The sequence below is a fragment of the Emydura macquarii genome, unplaced genomic scaffold (genome assembly GCF_026122565.2).
Source record: "Emydura macquarii macquarii isolate MOO-44397 ecotype Brisbane River unplaced genomic scaffold, CSIRO-AGI_Emac_v2 contig_2205, whole genome shotgun sequence".
Lineage (NCBI taxonomy): Eukaryota > Metazoa > Chordata > Testudines > Chelidae > Emydura > Emydura macquarii.
The window spans coordinates 10,889,197-10,910,059 of NW_027132342.1; the positions used below are offsets into that span (position 1 = coordinate 10,889,197).

Consider the following 20,863-nt stretch of genomic DNA (forward strand, 5'->3'; position numbering starts at 1 on the left):
CTCTGCCTTTTTTTCTGTCTTTCCTAAACAGCACATACCCATCAGTACCTGTACTCCAGTCGTGACTACTATTCCACCATGTTTCTGTTATCTTTATAATATCTGGGTTCAGTTCCTCCACCAGTAGCTCTAGTTCCTCCATTTTGTTACCCAGGCTCCTCGCATTGGTATACAAACATCTTAATTTTTGCTGTTTGGCTTTCTTCACGTTCCTTACCTGATGTGGCACAGTCATTCTACCGCCAGTATCGCCTATTTAACTGGTATCTACATTACGCTTCCTCTTACTGTCCATTCTCATACTCACTGCTGTGTTCTTTCTTACTTCATTTTCCTCACTCTCAGTGTTAAAATCACACATGGAGATTACCTGGGCATCTCCCAACCATCTCCCCCAACTTCCTAGTTTAAAGCTCTCTTAATCAGTTGTGCCAGCCTCCATCCTAGAAATGCATTTCCCTCCCTACTTAGGTGAATTTCATCCCAAGAGAACAGTCCTCTGTCCATGAAAGCTCTCCTTATAGCACCACTGCCTAAGCCATCTGTTGATCATCATAATCTTGTAACGCCTTTGTTGTCCTCCTCTCGGAACAAGCAGAATCCCACTGAAGATCACCTGAGCCTCGATTTCCTTAAGAGTTTTCCCCAGCCTGGTCTAGTCTCCTTTGATACGTTCCAGTGAGAATCTAGCTGTATCATTTGTTGTACCCACATGAAGGACAATCAGTGGATTCTTTCCTGCACCCGTTAGAATTCTTTTCTGCCTCAGGTCCACATCCCATGTCTTAGCACCGGGCAGACAGAACACCTTTCTGTTCTCTGGATCAGCTCTGGTTACAGGCCTGTCTGTTCTTCTCCTGTTCCATAACCACAATAATCACATACTAATAATACTAATACTCTGTTCTTACATTGCATTTTACATCCACTGATCTTAAAGCACTTTATGGAGGTGAGCAAGTATCATTACCCCCACTTTAAATATGGGGAAACCGAAGCACCGATGCTGGCCAAAGCCACACAGTAGTAAAGCCAGAAATAGAATCCAGATCTTGTGATTCTCAGTTAAATGTCCTATCCTCTGGATCAGAATACTTCTGAAAGGAGAATAGGATGGTGTACTACTAAAACTTTTCCTTTTTCCTCCCCACAAAGGGAACTAAGCTCTTCAGACATGTTTGTTTCTGTCAGGGTAACACTAATGGATATGCATATTTCTCTGTCTGTGTTGGAAGTGATCACTCTTGGTATATTTTTCATTTTTAAAGATAAGCTGAAAGAGATGCAGTTGAATTTAAAACCATGGGTCTGATCATGGAGCTATGCCACTTTACATCAATTTTGAATTTTATATTTCTTTACTTGTGTTACTTTGATTATTAAATTGTAAAAATCTCTTTAACATTTTGCCATTAATCGTAATTGTTTATATTGTGCATTTGTATGCATCTGGAGCATTAAACTAACTTAGTCACTTTCATTTTTAATTCAACCTTTAGTTTCTAGTCACTTCCAGTTTGTGGCTCTCTTGCTCTAGTACAGTGCTGCCATGTTTGGGTTGCAAAATTCAAAAAAAAGAACAGGGAATGCTGGAGACGAGTCAGTCTCCCAATCTGCCCCTCTCATGACTCCCCTTCACCCGAACTAATGCATAAAGCAAGACTTGGGTGCTGGGGGTGGGCAAGCAATCTTCTCTCTAGGATGGAGCATATGGTACACACACACACCCCCACTGTGCAGAGATTCCCCATAAGGGACTGTCTGACTGAGGTACAGTCTCTCCAGTATTCCTCTTGGGGTAATGCCGCTTCGCACAGAGATGTAAATGCCACAGGCAGGACCAACATACATTTATTAGAATATTTTCATGAGTGAAGAGCTGTTCTCCTCTCCATTTTAAACTGATAAGGAGAGTCTTCTTTGGACAGCTCAAATGGACACCATAGTAAGAATGAATCTATTAGGGGAAAATGGTGTAAAACTGTCGTGGAATCATGTGGCAAAACAACTGGAGGGATAGATGATAGACATAAAGAACATCTACATTTTGAGCTGGAGGTGTAGTGCCCAGCTCGAGTGGGCATCCCTGTGCTAGCTCTGATCTAGCTGCGTGCTAGAATTAGAAGTGTAGCTGCAGTGGCATGAGCGACAGGAGGGGCTAGCCCCACCTACGATCCTGTCTGAGACATTAGGTACGTTCTCAGGTGGCTATCCCCTCCTGTTGCTTGAGCTGCCACGGTTATGCTCTATTTTTACTGCGCTAGCTCAGTCAGAATTAGCACAGGTATGTCTACCCAAGTTGGAAGTTACAGCTCCAGCTCGAAGGGTAGACACATACCATTTGAGTTAACTTTTTAGTTTTGTCCTCAGAAACAAATTCTTTGAAAGTCATGATGCATGCCTCATTGCATGTGTTTATGTATTTCAGGACTGCATTGGAGTCTGATCCTGCAACCCGTATTCATCTGAGGGCAGGTCTACTCCTAAACACTGCATCAGCACAGAGCTGCACTGCAGTAGCGCTTTAATGAAAACGCTCTATCTACACTGACGGGAGAGCGCTCTCCCGTCGGCACAATTAATCTATCTCCATGGGAGGCTGTAGTTATGTCGGCGGGAGAAGCTCTCCCATCAACATAACACTGTCTACACCAGTGCTTAGTTCAGTTTAATTCCATTGCTCGGTGTGGATTTTTCACATCCCTGAGCTACGTAGTTATACTGAAGTAATTCTGTAGTGTAGATCTGTCCTGAGTAACCCTTATGTGTGGAGTCCTCTTAAAGTCAGTGGGAGTGCTAAGCATCACTAGTGGGAGTAAGGGCTGCAAGATAAGGCCCAGAGTGTTCTGCAGATTTTCAGAACAGCCCTTCAAAATTTGGCCAGTCATGAAAATGATGATGGGTGGCAGCTTTAAGCAGTGTGAGTTAATGTTAAGTACCTGACTTAAACTTCTAGACAGAGCTTAGTGAATTTAGGGGCTTCTGCTTTTTGCGCAGTCAATGTTGATCACAGCAGAAACACATAGGCAAAATTAACGGTCTCTAAACAGCCTTTGCATACAAGAGAAGTGGAATTCAAAGTGGGTGTTGAGAAGGACGGTACATTAGCAGAACTTATGGTTGGAATTGATCTCCATTATACCTATCCCTGGTTCGTCACTACCTCTATTGAGGGTTGATTTTCATAAACATTAAATATCACCTAATTTTTTCAGCTAAGTCTTGCTTTTCCTCAACCTAAGGCAGGGGCATAAATCTTGGAGGGGCGGGAAGTAGAAATGAATTAGTCTATGTTACTGATGCTTTTCTGTCGTGGTACTGTTATTTTTCTTACGAAAATGAAATGAGAGATGTCTAGTAAAATTAGTCAAAGACTCAGCATAGAAGAGAGGTGTGTCCATATTTTTTTCTTTGAAAGTCTTTGAAAGCTCTAAGCATTTTTGTGACTTGTGTAAATATATTTGAGTGAAATAGCATTTATTTATGGTCTCAACTTCATTTAGTGTTTAATCTTGAAATGCTGATTATTGGTAAAGGTATCAAATTACCATAGTTTAAAAAATACATATATCATTAATGCACAGAATATTGTCACTGAACTTATGGTAGAGTTATTAATTTTCCTCTTTGATGGGGCCTTTATTCTTCTGATTAAAATGTATAGATCTAGTGATTTTGGGTGCCTCAGTTTTTGGGTGGTCAAACTGAGACATCTTAAAGAGCCCTGATTTTCAGAAAGGCCATCCACCTCTGGAAATCAAGCCCCTTTAAAGTGTCTCAAGTTGGGTACCAAACATCACTGGTCAGTTTTGACCACGTAGGCCATGAGGTCTCTGGAAACTGACGTGCAGCTTATCATGCAAGTGGCTACATTCCAACATCCGAGAGTAATGACTCCTTTCCTAATTTCTGCTTGCAGTATCCATAATGGAGTAATAGCAGTGTTCCAACGTAAAGGGCTCCCAGACCATGAACTTTACAACCTCAACGAAGGCGTTAGGTGAGTAACACAATCAGAGATACATGCAGTGTGACACAGTTTTTAGGAAACTGATGTTGTTGGCCAGCAGATTTACCTAACACTGAGAGTACAGGAATCCCTGGGTGTTACAGAGCCCTTGTTGCTGGACCTACACCTCGCAGCCCCCAATGCAGGGGGCATGGCTGGGGAAGGTACACCTGGTTGGGGCTCCCGTATGCCCAGCTGCTCGCCAGTTGATAGAATGGCCCCTTGAGGCCAGTGGCAGTTGTCGTAACTTAGACCAGGCCAGCAAGGTAGCTTAAAAAGCCACGTTTGCACCCATCCCCTGCCGAGCCGTACTTAATGCTCTTCAGCCACTGCTCAGGGTCTGGCAACAGACTGAATATCAGAAACAAAAAACTCTGTACAGTGAGGTCTACAAGTCTGCGGAATGGTTCCCCAAGAGACATGATGGAAGCTCCATTGCTTGAGTCATTTAGAAACTGGTCCAAACAACCCTTTCAGGAAAGAACTGTAGGAAACAATCCTGCACAAGACAAGCTAATACTGTACATAGGTCTGCTTTACATCCTCATGTCACTCTGGCACCAAGCATAGTATCAAAGTCTGCAGCACAGCTCTATAACACTCTGTCTGTTGGGCCCAGTCCTGCTTCCCTTACTCACTCAGATATTTCTATTGATGCCAAGGCAAATGGGATTTAGACCATTATCTGCTTTGTGTTACAACAGATTTATTCTCCAATTGTGGGGAAATGTCAGGTACAAGAACATAGCCTTTCAGTAGAAGCTGTCAATTGGCAGACGCCATCAGTTGTTTTGAGTTAGTAATCAGTGCAATAGTTGATTAGTGGAACAATGTACTATTGCAAGCCAGTGAAGATGTTCCAGCTTTATCTCAGGCTATGTCTGCACTGACGGCGTCAGATTGATTTATCAGGATTGATTGAGTGGAAGTGGAGACCTGCTCAATTGATCCATAAATCAACTTCATAAATCCACCCATGGAAAAACACATTTCCCATCGGCGTAGCATAGTGGAGACAGCGTGCAGAAAGACTTTAGGAAGTTGACCGAAGATTTGCAAGCTATGTAGAGTAGTTTGCCTGTCTCCTGTTGACTGCCGCCGAATTTACTGCTAAGTGTAGACCAGGCCTCAGTGTCAGAGAATTGTAGTCCAAGGTTAAAACTTCTTGGTCAGCTGTATTCACTGCAGGACTCTTGGCTGTAGAGCAGAGGAAAATCTAAATGTAATGACCTGCCTGTGTCCTGGAAACAAATACAGTCCTCTCTCAACCCAGTTTGTAGCAGTATAGATGTCATTTAGAAAACTAGGGCATAAATCCAGAGCAACAGTGTTGACCTTAGTGGACTTATTCTTGATATACTCCTATTTACGTGAGAACAGAATTGGGTTCTCGGTTTTCTTTTACCTGGCTTTTCAGCAGATTGGCTATTAATAAAGGTTTTTTTCTTCAGATTGTTTAACTCTTGCATGATGAGTCTGGCTATTTCTTTTAATTAGTTTAATGATAAATCTGCTTCCTACTTAGCTCAATTGATCATTCACTTTTGCTGTGTTAGGGGAGAACAATTGCTGATGATTCATATCTGAGCTGATTGAGGGCACATTACGAAATCTAGACCAAAAGCTTCTGTCATAAACAACAGATCAGCAGTGCAAAACTTTTGCATACTGTTGCTTAGAGGTTGGAAATTCCAGTCATGGTAGGCTTCTGACCATTTGGAAATTGTTCCCATGGCTGCAGCGAAGCACAATCCAAAATTATCATCAGTTTCAGGAAATGTGTCAACCTTTCCTTTATGAGGCTGTATTGTGTCTTTAAGGCACTAACTTGTGTTGGGGGTTTGTGGAGACCAGTGGGAGCTCCAGGAATTACACAGAGCAAGCTGGCCATTGTGCCACCCCTTAAGAGGATATAGTGTATACTGGCTGGTACAAGAGGGTCAGGCGTAGTGCCACCCTCTGCATGCATCCCTTAAAGTGACTAGCGGGATTATCCTTGCATAATCCATGAGTATGAGTAAGTGCAAGGTTGAGCCCGGCCATTGCAGGAGAGGGTGGGGAAGGAAGAGAATGGGAGACTCACTGCACATCCATCCAGTGTACATGCACACTCTGCTACATGGAACTGCAGAGTCACCAGGCCTAGTCCAATTTAGTCTTGCAGTGCGAGAGCTTTCCTACAGGCTTTGCTTGTCAGAAAACGTGAAGGGAAGCTGTTTTCTAACCCACCTTTTTACATAAACAGATTAAAAAGCCATGGCTGGGTTAAACCCAACTAGTCTTCCCAGTCTTATTTAGAGCTTTTCTTCCTCTTAGGCTCCAAATTAGGTTGACCATCCTCTAACAGCAATCCTCCTTTTCAGTGACTACCAGGGAATTGTTTTTTACCAAGCTCCTTGTATCCCCAGTAGCCCTGCTGTGTTGGGTGTATAAGTGGCATGGAGGGTTGTTCAGGGATCATGAAGATCTATATCAAGAGGAGGCGTTTTGCAAATGCCAACTGCTAGCTAGACAGTCTCTTAAGCAGCTTAGAACACTTTTGTGCACATAGCAGCAGCAGCTCTCTCTCCTGAACTGCACACTTTCCAAGTGAACTACATTCTTCTACTGCACACGGTGAATATGCAGTTTTTGAATCCTCATAACTTTTTAAAATCAGAACTTTTTGTTTTTTCAAATTTAGTTAAGCTCATTGAGGATTATTGGCATGCCTCGGTTCAAAGTTCATACTTCAGACATTATTGCTGTAGCTGTGTCCAAAAAATTGACGTTGATATTATTCTGAAGTGGGACAAATGTAATCGCTGTCTCATAACTGAGACATGGCTGCATTTTTTTCCCCACAGACAAACACAAAAAATGTTACCTTTTGGCAAAGACCGAGCCTGGAAAATTTCATCTCAAATGCTGTTTTTTCTTCATAGTTAAAGACTAGTAAGAGAAGTTATTTTCCAGCTTTAATTAGTGCAGTTCTATTGGCAATTATTGCAATCAAATTGTGAAAAAAATGGAGTCACCTCATAGGACAAATATTAACAAATGGGTAAATAAGTTACACCTGCAACATTTGTGCATCTTCTCCTTGACTCCAAATCCCGTGTTCAGTGTAGGACCATTTCCTTTAGGGGAGCTACACTAATTTACACCAGATGAGGATCTGGCTCATAAAATGTATGGGTGCCACTTCATGTTTGAAAATTTGACCCAAGTGTCATTGGATAAACTGTTCTTCCTTCTTCTTCTTCTTCTTTCTTTCCCACCTGCCCTTTTCTTTCTCCTCCTTCCTCAGGAAAGATGCAGAAAACAGAACTAAACTACACAATGTATCAAATTGATTTTTTAATAAATACGACATACAGTTGTAATAAGATACAGGTCTTCTCTGCAGCATTAGGGCTTGTCATTAATACAATTTGAGTAAGATATATCTGTGCAGCTTTAGATCTTGCATACCAACATGGAAGTATTTTCCTTTTAGTTTGGTATGTAAAATTTCTGTTCTCCGTGATTTGCAGATTTTCCCTCACCAAAGTCACCACTACATTTCACACTTATTGGTCTCTGGGTTGGCAATCTTGGCAGACCATGCAGCGAGTCACTAGCAGAACCAGAACTGGAATCCAGGTCTCCTAATCCCAGGTCATACATTGTAACCCTTGTTTCTCAACCTTTTGCACATTCTGACCCCCTTTTCTGTGCTAGGTCCACTCTGGGACTCCCCATCCTATTCAGCAATATGGGAAGAACTGGGTAGATCCGATGGCTGTTCTTCCTCTCCTCTCCTCTCCCCCTCCCCCAGCTCCAAACTTCCCCCCTTCTGATCTGGGAGGTTTTGTTTTGAGCCCAGCTGCACAAAGCAGAGAAGCAACGGGAGGAAGGATGGGTCCCCAAGTTAAGTAGTTGTAGCTATAAGTGCAAATACATTCCAAGAAAATAATAATCAAACCCACTAGTTTTCTGTACTTTGAATACTCTCAGTACTCTGAATATTGCTATTAAAGAACAGACATAGAAGGCTTGGCCTCATTTACACCAAAGCTCCTATACACCACTGTGGACGTGTAAAAAGATGCCTCAAAGAGGGAGTAAATTACATTTAGGACCTTGTTGTTTGTGAGAACCAGGCCCAAAGGGACTGATTTTATTCTGACTTGCACTGCTGTAAATCAGGAGTAACTGTACTAAAGCCAGTGGAGGAAGAAGTAGCCCCAAAGTATAATTGACTTACATCCTGTACTCCTTAACACAGCTTTTATTCAGTCCCTATTGGTTGGTTGAATGGGATTTGGCTGAGAAAAGGCTTAAGGTAATGTCTCATAAGGGTTGTCTTCACCTTAATTTTCAGCCAATTAAAAAAAAAAGTCAAAATAAAGAATCATTAAAAAAAACAATATGTAGATTCTCTCTGCTTAACTCTTCTCTGTTTGTGACTGTGTGATATAATGGAGTTATGGATATCTCCATATAGTGGAGATCTGTGGGAGTTCTCTTTTATTATGCCTTTTGTTGGATGTCATTATTTACGCTGCTCAAAAAGTAAGGAAGAACTGGAAGAAAGAGGAAACGGTGAGGAAACAGGATATCCAGTACTAAAGATGTATATTTATAGTTAGCTGCCTCTCCTCTGAACTTCAGGATGCTAACTGGATACAAAAAATGCAAATTTCAGCAGCATTTTCTCAGTTGCTGAAAGATTTTGTACCTGATAAAAGAAACACTTTCTTCACTTCTTTCATAATTTAATAGCTAATAAAATAAAGGTCAGCTATAATAAAGTACTAGAGGTTTTTTCATTCTGAGTAGCATTTAGGAGTTAATTTTAAAATCAACCAAAGAAGCAACAGGAAGATATAAAAATGCATTTTATGTGAGTTTATATTAGCATCTTAATTTGTGAAGTCTTTAAACAGGCAATGTAGATTTAGAGCCAAAAAGATACAAGCCTCACATGAGTGCAAAATGGCTCTCGGTAAAATGAAAGCTGTTTAAATATTAGGTCTCATATCTGATCAGAAATCTCATTTTAATTTAACCAGTATTTTTACCTGGACTCCATGACAGAAGTATGTGTAATCAGACATAGCTATTCAGTAGTGACCATTGCCCATGGGCTGATGGATTGATACAATATATTTTGTTGAAAGAAAGAAAGAAAAAGAAAATTTTGCAAACTATTTTGTTGGGTCCGGTTCTGCTTTGGATCACTTCCTAGTAATTCTAGGTACTGAGGACATCAAACATTAATGTTGTGATGCAGCCCAAGGATTTCATCATTTCAGTGATATTTAATTGAAGTCAGCAATAAAATACTTATATTATTAGGGATTAAAAGAGAAGGAAGCACTCAGTGCAGTCAGTTCTGCCTCTGCCCTGTAAGCAGAGAATGCTAATGCATCCATAATGCTGCATTGCATGCTGCATTTCACTGCTCATGTAAGCTGTGTACTTTTTAGCTTTATTTCTTTCTCATTTGAACTACTGCTAAGTGCCAGTATTTTGGTTCATCAGAGGGTTAGTTTTCTAATCAAGAGAACACCATTTTATAATCAACATTTGGAACTTCAGTAATTAGCCATCATATCTAACTAAGGTATGATGCCACCTATGTAGTAGCTATTTACAAACCACCTAGTAGAGCCAACAAGGAAGCTGAGACTGGATTTTGAAGAACCAATAACTTGAAGGGAAGGTGGAAATAAAGAAAGAGATTGTTATATGGAAATGTCCCCCAATATTCTTTTTCTGAGCTTTGATACCAAGGTTATATTGCAGAGAGAGGTCTGGAGTGGAGGTATCGCTTTCATATCTCTGTGGAAATGTACTGCCCCTTCATTATAGACTAGATTCATCCAACCTTATTCATACTGAGTAGTGCCTTGTTCCATGACATGCCCCACTGAAATCAATGGGATGGCTTGAGAAGAAAGTTGCTATTGCCAGGAATAAGCATGGCAGAATCTGGCATCATGCACCATTTCAGCAGTTGAGATCAACTGGGATTTTTGTGAACAACCTCTAGATTTGAGTGTCAAGGTGCTGTAGGGAGAATGTGTTCAGTAGAGGGTTCTCAGCTCCAGGATTCACTTCCCTTGTTCATCCAACAAAGCCTGGGTCTGTTGACCTTCAGAGCACTATTCAAGGTTTATTTACTCACCTATGTTGAGCTTTTGAAAGCTAGCTAGGGGATTTGAACATTCCCATATTTGTATGTGCAATTCACATTAATTGCAATGTGAATTGCACAACTAAATCCCTTAATGAGCTTTGAACATTTCAACGCTAGACGTTTACTGAAAGGAGTATGTTTGAATGGGTTGAGTTTTTAGGGGAGAGTTCATGTCATGCTTAGTTTTGTCTGGTTGGGTGGGATTTTCAAAGTCATTTTTGCATGAGTCCCCTTGGCTTTTCAGAGGGCCTTGTGATATTAAGCCACTTGGGCTCTCTTGAAAGTCCTACTCCTTGTTTTTATTTTTTAATTTCATATGTTCCTAAAATGTCTGCACAGCGTGCATCAGGGTCAGGATGGGCATATTCTTATAAATATAAAGAAAGAAATAATACACACAGCCCCATGCTAGATGTTGACGTGCTCCTTGCAATGGTAGTCATCCCTGCACACTTCAGGGGAGAATGTACTGAATGTTGTGGTCTTCCTCAAGTAAGTTTTCACCTCCTGTGGGGTGTTTTGGGTTTTTTTGGTGGGGGGTTATGGAGACGAATGAAATAGGGCATGTATTCTTTAAAATCATGTAATAATTATTTTTCATGGCCAGAAGAAGGAAACAAAGGGAAAGGAAAGGTGACCACATACAACAAAGTTGTCTGCATTCAAATACAGTGAAACTTGTCTTGTGTAATCATAGCAGGGGCCAAAATCTTTAACTGAGTTGGTTCTTTAACCAAATTTCACATACAGTTGCACTGAGCTCCTTCAGTATTCTTTAAAGTAGTCACATGAGGCCAGATTTTCAAGTGTACAGCAATCACAGCTAGGACTAGATTTTCTAAAGAGCTCAGCACCCAACATGCATAAAGTGGGACATAACTGATGCATAGCCTTGTGCTGGTTCTCTACACAGGGACGAATTTCACATAGAATACATTGATTCTACCATTACTGCTAGTGGAATTCAGTTGTTTCATTTGATGGTGGCTTATGGGAATTTTATTTCATGCAGGTTGGCACTCCCGCAGTTTTGCTTAGAGATTTTCATTCAAAGAAGTCCCCGAATTCAAAGTGACATGCTGCATTTTAACATGATTTTGCACTGAAGCCGTGTGAAACTCGGAGTTTTAATTTGACTAGCCCAGATTCACCTTTGCGGTTCATGATACTTGGCTGAGTTTCAAGCTTGTCACAAAGCCCAGAGAGCTTCACCCACTTTCAGGTTTCTCTATGAACACTTTGCAGAACTCTGTTATTAAAGTCATTTAGGGCTCAAACCTGCAGTACAGAACTCTAAGAACTCAGACCACACACAGCATTAAGGCAAGACAAACTCTCATTCCTTTGAAGTTACATCATTTCTAAATCAGCCAGATTGCTCAGAGCCACATACCATCAGAAAATGCTAAGAGTTTTCATATTCTTCTACTTTTGAAGTGCAAGCATGGGCGTGTGTAAAGGGGAGCAAGCAGGGGCCTAGGCCCCCCCATTGGTGGGAGTACAGAACTGTGCCAGGGCTAAGGTGAGGAGAGCGAGCTCCTCCTGCCCAGGGCTGGGGCTGGAGATGACAGCTTTTCCGGACCATGGCCACGGGGACCGGTCCCAGGGAGGAGGGGTTGAGAGCCAGCCATGGGGCTGCAGCCGGCGGGGGGGGGGGGGGGGAGAGTGTGGAGTGGAGTGGAGTGGAGTGGGGGAAGGGCCAGCTCCTCCAGCCGGGAGGGGCACAGAAAGTGCTCCTCCAAGAGTGGCCCAATTTTTATTCCTGTGCTCACCCCTGAGTGCAAGTGAAGTGAAATTCCAATCTCAGTTACATTGGTATAACTGAGTAACTCCAGTGACTTCAGTGGTGTGACACCAAATTTACACCAGTGCACCTGAAAGCAGAATTCAGCCTCTCTCCTTTTAGTTAAGAAAATCACTCTAAACATACATGTATTTGTACCATAGCTATATTCATTAACAGATCTATACCTCCTACAGTGACTATTTGTGAGCATTTAGAGATGTTGGTGTAAAGGTTTATTATAGTATGTTCTCCGTTTGTTATGCTTCTGTTTAAACATTTTTGGAAAAAAAATATGCAACTTTAAACACTTCGTAAGATCAGAACTCGTCCTCTCTTACACATAATGCACAGCTGGTATGATTTGTTGGTTGTATACATTCTTTTTTTATTCTCTTTATTCTCTACTATAGGCAACTATTGAAAACTGAGCTGGGATCCTTTTTTACTGAATATCTACAGGTTTGTGTGGTTTTCATTTTCATTTAGTTTCTTACATTTGTCAGTGCTGCTGAGTAAAATTGTTTGGCTGAACAAGCATTAGGCAAACTGGTTGTCTTCCTATTACCTTAAATTTAAGGGGGGAAAATAGGATTTGTTCCCTTTCTATCAATTTTCATATCACATTGCTTGAAATTTCATACCAGGTCCAATATTGAAATACTTGAGCAGATGTCTTTGTACCGTGTGTCCTTTGAGGACAATATTAAGGAACTTTATTGGGGTCACTTATTAAGGAAGGGTTCATGATCATGGCTGCAGAATGGACAAGATTTGCCCCTAGCTGAGACAGTGGGATTCCTATAAATATTGTTTGATCCAGTATTCTGACAGGATCTATGATCCTGTTCCAAAGCTCTCTGAAGTCTGTGGAAAGACTCTAATTGACTTCGTTGGGCTTTGGATCAGGCCCTGTTATGAGCATTTATTGACTGATGAGATTTAGTTTTAATATTTCATTTGTAGCGAAAGCCCAAATCTGATATAATAAATCTCAGCATACTTCCTACTTTTATTAAACTGACCCCTTTCGATAGGGTCCAAATATTTAATTTAGGTGAAAATTTTGTGGGATTCATCAAATTTCTTGTGGTATAATTAAGCAGGAAGCTATTTATTAATAAGTATACATTATCTTACTTTTAAAATACAATTTTCCACCTCCCTTGCTGATTAAATGTTGTATGTCTTATGCTAATGTTTGTAGAGAACTTGGATATCCTCAGATGGAAGGTGCAATATGCTGGAAGGGTTAAGAATATGATTATTAAAATAATTTTACAAGTGTCCTCCTACATAGAAGTAAAACTCCAATAAAGAGCAGCGGCCATTAAAACAGCTTTCTTATTTAAAAAAAAAAAAAATTCTGCCCTGGCTTCAAAGAAATATGGAGTTGTAGAAATAAAAGGTGTGTGCATTTTATTTACAGAATCAACTGCTTACAAAAGGCATGGTAATACTGAGGGACAAGATCCGGTTTTATGAAGGTAACTGAGACTTCAGCAATCTGTTCAATGGGCTTAATCAAAGCACACTGAAATCAATGAGATTCCTTTCATTCACTTCAATGGACTTTGGATAAAATCCCATAACAGCAAATTGTTCCAAAGTCACTTTTAGTTTCATGTTCCCATTGGCTTCCACCAAGCAGAAATGTTTGTCTAGCACATCAGCTAATCAAACCTCCTGTTGGGAATTTACCTTTTCATCCAGTTATATAACCTGTTTAAGATTAAATAACTGTGAAAAACAGAATGCTATATTTTATTAAATGACAGTGTAAACCCTGCAATCCCAATTAACTGAAAAGTCATAGCAACACACTCTGATCTCATTTACACCTGTGTAAATCCTGAGTAATTCGGTTGCCTTTAGTAGAGTTACTCTGGGTTTACACTGGTATAAATGAGCTCAGAAGCTGGTCCGTTGTGTTGTCATGGCTCCATTTGTCTGTCTGCCTGCCTGCAGTTAAAGTGGTTATAAAGGTCACCTAACAGAGGCAACTATTATGAGATTTCTTTTATATTTGAAAGAATCAATCCAAGTATTAAAGTATAAATAAATGCAGAGGGAAGGAACAAAAATTCAGAATATTGGCCAGATTCTCCTCTTATGTACACCAGCTTTCTTTCATCTGCCCCACAATGTCAAAAAGCCTCTTAGCCTAAGTACACCATTTGATCAGTTTCCTGGAGAAAGCCATTTCCATTACTTCCAGCTATCTCTGAATCTTAAATGTGACCTTTCATTGCTGTCTGCTTGTTTGATTGGATTAAGACTGTTATTGAGCCCAAATCTGTTAATGAAAAGACAATTCCCCTGACCAGAGCAAACAGAAAACAAATTTCACACTGAATTCCTCAAACTCCTCTAGAGCTGAACATAAAGTGCTTGAATTATTTAACATAACACCTACAAAACACAAGACAACTGGATTTCAAGGTTTTTGCATCTTGCTTGCAAATTATAAATCAGATTTTTCAATCCCAAATTGGTAAATCGAAACAAGAAACCAGTCCATTTTTTAATTACATTGTACAGGTAAATTTAAAAAAAGTTAAATTAGATTGATATAAATTATATTTAAGATGCAAAATTGAGAAACAAACATTGAAATGCAAGGTTTCTGAGTTTCATTTCAGTTACCAGAGATAAAAGCTGCACATGTAAAATGTCAGCAAACTCTTAGGCTCAATTGCTAATTTGATTTATTGCCATATATAGTTTACTCAAAACAAATCATTAAAATGTGTGTGGTGTAAAAATATAAGTGGGACCATGGAAAATATTATCTGTGTGTTTCATACAAGAATGACCACCTCAGGCCTCTGTTTACATGAGCTGAGTTTCCTTTATCCCTGCAAATACTGTAGGAAATTCAAAGACCTTTGTTTGACAGTACCACAAACACATTCTCAGAGGACATGAAAGTCAAATTCTTTTGTGTGAAATATGCTAATCACCAATTGATTCTAAGCATTCTTCCACATTCCACAGCAAAAGGCCTGTCTGGGAAAATGCAGTTTGCTGTGCAGATAGAGGAGCAGCTGTTCTGAGTCACTGTTGTTGATGCATTGAAATTCATTGCTTTACAAAGTAGACAGTGCTGAGCCAACTGCCCACAAAATACGGGAGATTAGCTAAAGTGAAGACATAGTTATCCCAACAGGATAGCTTCAGTTCATAGATTTTTAGGATCAAATTTTTAAAAGAGCTTAGGGCCAGGTATTCAACTGCTTAGCACTCATATTTGGGACCAGATTTTCAACAGAGCTCAGCTCCCATCAGCACCCATTGTGACACTTATGGCCAACTAATATGTTGAGTTCTTCTGAAAATGGAGCAGAGACTTGAAACCAGCCTCTAAGACATCCTTCCTCTCACTCCCCACCTCTCATTCATGCCAACCACCTCTAGTTTTTAAAAGTGTTCTGAGAGAGATATTATGTGTGTCTTGGTAACAAAATCAAACTGAAGCATTTGGCCCAGGCTTGCAAAATGTTTTGGGGCCCTAGTGAACAAAAGGTGTAAAATAAATGTAAGGTTTTTGTGGTTATTAATAATGGCGAGGCGATCGTGTCCTGCACCCCTGTGTGAGGGTCTACCCCTTCCCTCTGGAGATTCACACACCACTGAGGAGGGGAAGGGTTAAAGATAGGGTAGGGCTGGTGTCAGGCAGAGGAGAACGTAGATTGCCCCCTGTGCAGTCAGTGGAAATGACAAGGAAACAGTACAGCCTGGAGCTCCACAGGGCCCCAGCCATTTTGGGGATTGCTCTTTAAAGGAGGGTGCACAGGGCAGCAGTTACCATGGCGAGACACTGGAAGTGCAGCACTATTGGGAGCAGCAGGGACACAGAGCTGCTGTGGATGCACAGCAAGTCCATATGAACAGCATTGCAGTGCCTCCTGCAGATCCTGGAATTTTCAGACCATCTCTCACCACTGTGACTTATTCCTTGCTGGGGCAGGGGTGGAACAATGTTGTGGAATCTCCATGCGGGGATCTTCAGAGATTTAATCCCCTAGGTTCCCTCCAGTGGGTTTTATTGCAGGATGAGTCTGGCTCTGTTATATTCTGAACAGGATCTCTTTGACTAAGCTTCATGCTAGAAATTCCTAAGTTCAAAAAGAGTGTTTAATTGTGTGATCCAAAAGTCATAAATACTGACTGATCCTATACACAGGCAGGGGCGATACTTCCGCAGCATTCAAGTGTTAAAAATAATTGTCAGTGATTCACCTTCATTCTGCAGGAACTAGTATATTACATCATTTCCTGTATTGCTCAGTTAGTGCCATTGACTGACTATTCACAACATAAAACAAGCTAGTGAAATGTTTATGTTTTTACAGGACAGAAGCTGCTGGATACGTTAGCTGAAACCTGGGATTTCTTTTTCAGTGACGTCCTGCCCATGCTTCAGGCTATCTTCTATCCTGTGCAGGTGAAAAATTACTTTGTTACTTTAGAATCCAGAAAAAAAACCAGAAAAGACCGCTTTAGGAGTTGATCAACAAATTGGCACAACTGTCAAATTATCCCCAAGGGGCCAGTCTGTTGGTGCAGCTGTTCTGTAGAATCAAGTCATTTGCATGAATGGTGAAGCACTCATGTGAAAAACATGAAGGGGGAACTTTGAAAAGAGGAAATGCATGCAAGATATTTAGTTTTTATGTCAGCTCACACTAGAGCAAAAGGATACGAATAGTAAAATGAAGACAGGCAATCAATGAAGCAAGTATAGCTGTGTTGACTTCAGCATGTGCATGTCCAGGTATGCCACGCGCATGTTTATAGCTGAAGTGTCTGCACTTGGTACACTGTTAAAAATGTAATGGAAAATTATATACTCTGTAAGTCATTTTCAAACACTTCCAATTTTGTTATTTTGAAACCATAGGTCAAATTCTTTGCTGGTGGAAATTGACACAGATGCATTGAAGTGAGTAGAGTTGCACCAATTCACACCAGCAGAGCATTTTACCCCAAAATCATTTTAAACATGCTTAAGGAACTTGACCTCCATGTAGGGAATAAAGGTCTGGTTTTCAGAAACATCCTCCTATTTTGCAGAGTTAATTTTACACCTACAATGAATTGATAAATCAATTAATTAAGTATCTAAATACTATCAGTATTATCATTTGCACAGGCAGGCACAAAATCCTAATTCTATGGAAAAGTTAAAACTTTATAAATATATTTTTTCTGTGAGTAAAGGAAACATCTGAAAAATGTCTTGAAATATGTAAAGCACACGGTCCAGTGACTTGGGCCACATGTAGCCATTTAAACCAGTACAATGTGGGTGTAAATCATCAACAAATCAGAATATTGGGTGGGATTTTCAAAAGTATTTAGGCTCCTAAAGGTGCAGATAGGCACCTAGTGGGATCTTCAAAAGCTCCCAGGTGAGTGAGTTGCCTATGTCCCTTTCAAATCAATAGGAGTTAGTCACTGAACTCACTTAGGTGCTTCTAAGAATCCCACTAGGTACCTACTTATATCTTTAGGTGCCTAATTTTGGCCTGGTCTACACTGGAGACTTTTGTCGCCCAAAGTCATCTTTTTGTGCCAAAATGGTGGTGTACACACTGCAATCATTCTTCCACTGACCCAACTCCCCTGATTTTGCAACAAAATAAAACCTTCCTCGACGAGAGGCGTAGAGCTATTTGCACCATACTTTTAGCAACAAAGCATCAGTGTAGACACAGCACTTGGTTATGTAGCGGTAAATGGACTCCAGGAAGTGTCCTACAATGGTCATTCTGACCACTGTGGCCATCAGTTTGAACTCCGCTGCCCTGCAGCCATCCGCCCCTCCCCTTTTAAGTCCTAGGAATTTTTGAAATTCCACTTCCTGCCTGGTCGGCGTGGAGATCTCACATTGCATCTTCCCAGCTGACCATGGCAGTTCCATGCACCAAACGCTCTTCCTATTGGAACACATCAGAGCTTCTGGATCTGATTGGTATTTGGGGAGAGGAGGCTGTGTAGTCCCAGCTCCGCTCCAGCCGAAGGAACTATGATATCTATGGTCAGAAGGCTAGGGAGTCAAAACATCACTCTGGTGCAGAGCAAAAGACCTGCTGCTTCGATAAGGAGTTGGAAATTATCAGTGGCGACCCTCCGTGCACTGCCAAGAGACCCGTGGATACCTCCACGGGCCTGGTGGCAGTGGACACCAGACTCAACCCCGACAAAGAAGTTGTGGAAGAGGAGGTTGAGTTGGGGAATTATGCGAAGCAGGGGACTGGGTCATTTGCTGATATGGGGAGCCAGGACCTCTTCTCTACCCATGAGGGTTTGAGCCAGTCCCAGCCCTACAGCTCTGGCGTGCAGGATAGGGGAGCTCAGGTAAGTGATTTTTTTTTTTGAGCTGATGCTGCTCGGTTACATGAGGTACAGCTGTCCTTTGCTTTGTAGCATTATAGAGCTGATTGAAGGGATAGAAATGCACAAGATAGCTATGTTTCCATATGCTTCCCATTCCCTTGTGCAGCTAGGCAGTGCTGTGGAAAAGTGTGTTAATGCACACTGAGATTTCATGGGAATCTTCCAGAGAGATCTCTCGGAAACTTTCCTGGAGGTACTCGCTAATCCTCTGCTGGAGATTCCTTGGCAGAGCTGCACTGTTTCTTCCCCTGTTGTAGGGAAATTTCCAGTGCCAGTCAGCAATCACTTGTGCAGGGACCAAAGCAACATACAGGCAAACAGCATAGGGACCCAGGTTTTGAAGCTGCTTGCATGGAGGAGATGCACCCTAGCATCCCTCCTTACTCTCAGGAGTGAGATATCAGTTTCTATGGCCCCCACCTATGGAAAATGGTGGCACAATTTGAAATTTTGTCCCTGAATCAATATCCCAAACAACCACCCAGAACCTTTTCCCCAGCTTGAGAGCCTCCACTTCCTGGGCACAACTAACCATGCCCTAGTTGATCGTCAAGCTGTGCATTTCCCAGGGGATGCATCAGTAATGCATCAGTGGTGTTATTGCATTCACAATAATTCATTATTTATTGTGCATCTGTAGATGTGCCCTTGAGGGGAAACCCCTCCACATCTGCCAAGTGCCTGTGGCTGATAAGAAAACGACCACAGAGAAGCAAAGAGGAGATGTTCCAAGAACTCTTCTAGTCCTCTGAGGCTGAAAAAGAAGAAAAAAGGGCATGGAGATGCACTGTGTCTGAAAATCAGAAAATGTTTAGGCAGGAGAGAAGGGAAAACTAGGAGCGAGTGATAGCTGGTCACGAGCGCACGATAAAAGTCATGGAGGACCAAATGGAGCTGCTAAAGTCACTCATAATGCTCCAGTCTGAATTCATGCATGCTTGACCCTCCCCTTGCAGCCAATACAGAACTGCTTTCCATGCCCTCCCCAAACCTCACCCACACATTCCTACCAAACTCCCAGCCCATCTCAGTATCTCATTCATTGCACCTCTTCAGACAGCTTCCAGAATGATACCTGGACTTACACCCAGCTGCCCCGCACTGCTTTCTCCCCTCCAGCCCAGCTTTTCGTGTGTGTTGTGAATAATTGCTATTTAATAAAGACATACTCTGTGCAGAATAAGCAATCTTTATTTGTTTCTTGCACATGATTGTTGTACCTCACATTGATACACAGTGCCAGCTGGATAGGAATCATAGCATGCCACAGTGCTATTTACAAAGACACCTTGTTGGTGCCCATTGTCAAAATAGTTCCTCAAGGCCTTCCTGATTTGAATGGCCCCTCTTATAGCTCTGACATCTCATTGTTCATATTCAGTCACAAGGCAATATGCCTCTGCACTCTACCAAGGGGGAAACTTTTTACCCTTAGCTTCACAAATATGGAACGCAGCTGGTGCCTAGAACCATGGAAATATTTTCCTCATTTAGGTCTAACCTACCTTAAAGGCATCTCCAGCAAGCTTTTAATCTGCCAAACGCACGTTCAACGGTCATTCGGCACCTGTTCAGCCTGTTATCAACATGCTCCTTGCTGCTATCCAAGTTGACCGTATAAGGCTTCATAAGCCATAGCATTAAGAGGTAGGCTGATCACTATGAGTATTTCAAAATCCCCCACTGGAATCTTTTGGTCTGGAAAGAAAGTCTCTGCTTGCAGCCAGTGTTCCTGAAGATGCATGCGTCATGCACCTTCCCTGACCAATCCGCATTGATGTCAGTGAAATACCCATGGTGATCCACATGCACCTGCATTACCATAGAGAAGTACCCCTTTCTATTGATGTACTCCATTGCAAGATGATCCAAGGCCAAAACTGGGATATGTGTGTCATGTATTGCTTCACCACAATTAGGGATTCCTATTGCTGAAAAGCCATCCGCTATTTCATGCACATTTCCAAGACTCTCAGTCCTTCATAGCAGAATGCGATTAATGGCCATACACACTTGCAGTAACACATCTCCATGGGTGGATTTCCAGACTCCAAACTGATTAGCGACCGACCGGTAGCAATCTGGAGTTGCCGGCTTCCACATGGTGATCACCACACGCTTCTCCAATGAGAGGGCAGCTCTCATTCTGGTGTCCTTGCGCTGCAGGGCAGGTGCCAACTCTGCAAGAGTTCCATGTAGGTGGCTTTGCACATTCAAAAGTTCTGCAGCCACTGCTCATCATCCCAGATCTGCATAACAATGTGATCCCACCACTCAGTGCTTGTCTCACGTGCCCAAAAGCAGCGGTTCACCATGTGCAGATACTCCGTGAATGCAAACAAGTAATCCGGCGTTGTCTGTGTGCATGGCACACAGCAGGTCAGATGCCTCGCACTCCAGTTCCAATTGGGAGCTCATGATATACTGCGTGACCAGCTGTGATATGTTCAGAACCCTGACAGCAACAGTGGAGAGCCGTGCAGGATCCATCCTTTCAGATAGA

General features: G+C 41.7%; 1 protein-coding gene across 3 annotated transcripts in view; it reads left to right on the forward strand.

The window, feature by feature from the left end:
- The window catches only part of PRR5 (proline rich 5), a 155,701-nt gene that overhangs the window by 98,026 nt on the left and 36,812 nt on the right, over positions 1-20,863 (forward strand). For all 3 annotated transcript variants that reach the window (XM_067559349.1, XM_067559350.1, XM_067559348.1), the window contains 4 exons: positions 3,920-4,000; positions 12,372-12,420; positions 13,388-13,445; positions 16,314-16,405. In XM_067559349.1, the coding sequence (XP_067415450.1) occupies positions 3,920-4,000; positions 12,372-12,420; positions 13,388-13,445; positions 16,314-16,405 (280 nt within the window). The remainder of the gene's footprint in view (positions 1-3,919; positions 4,001-12,371; positions 12,421-13,387; positions 13,446-16,313; positions 16,406-20,863) is intronic.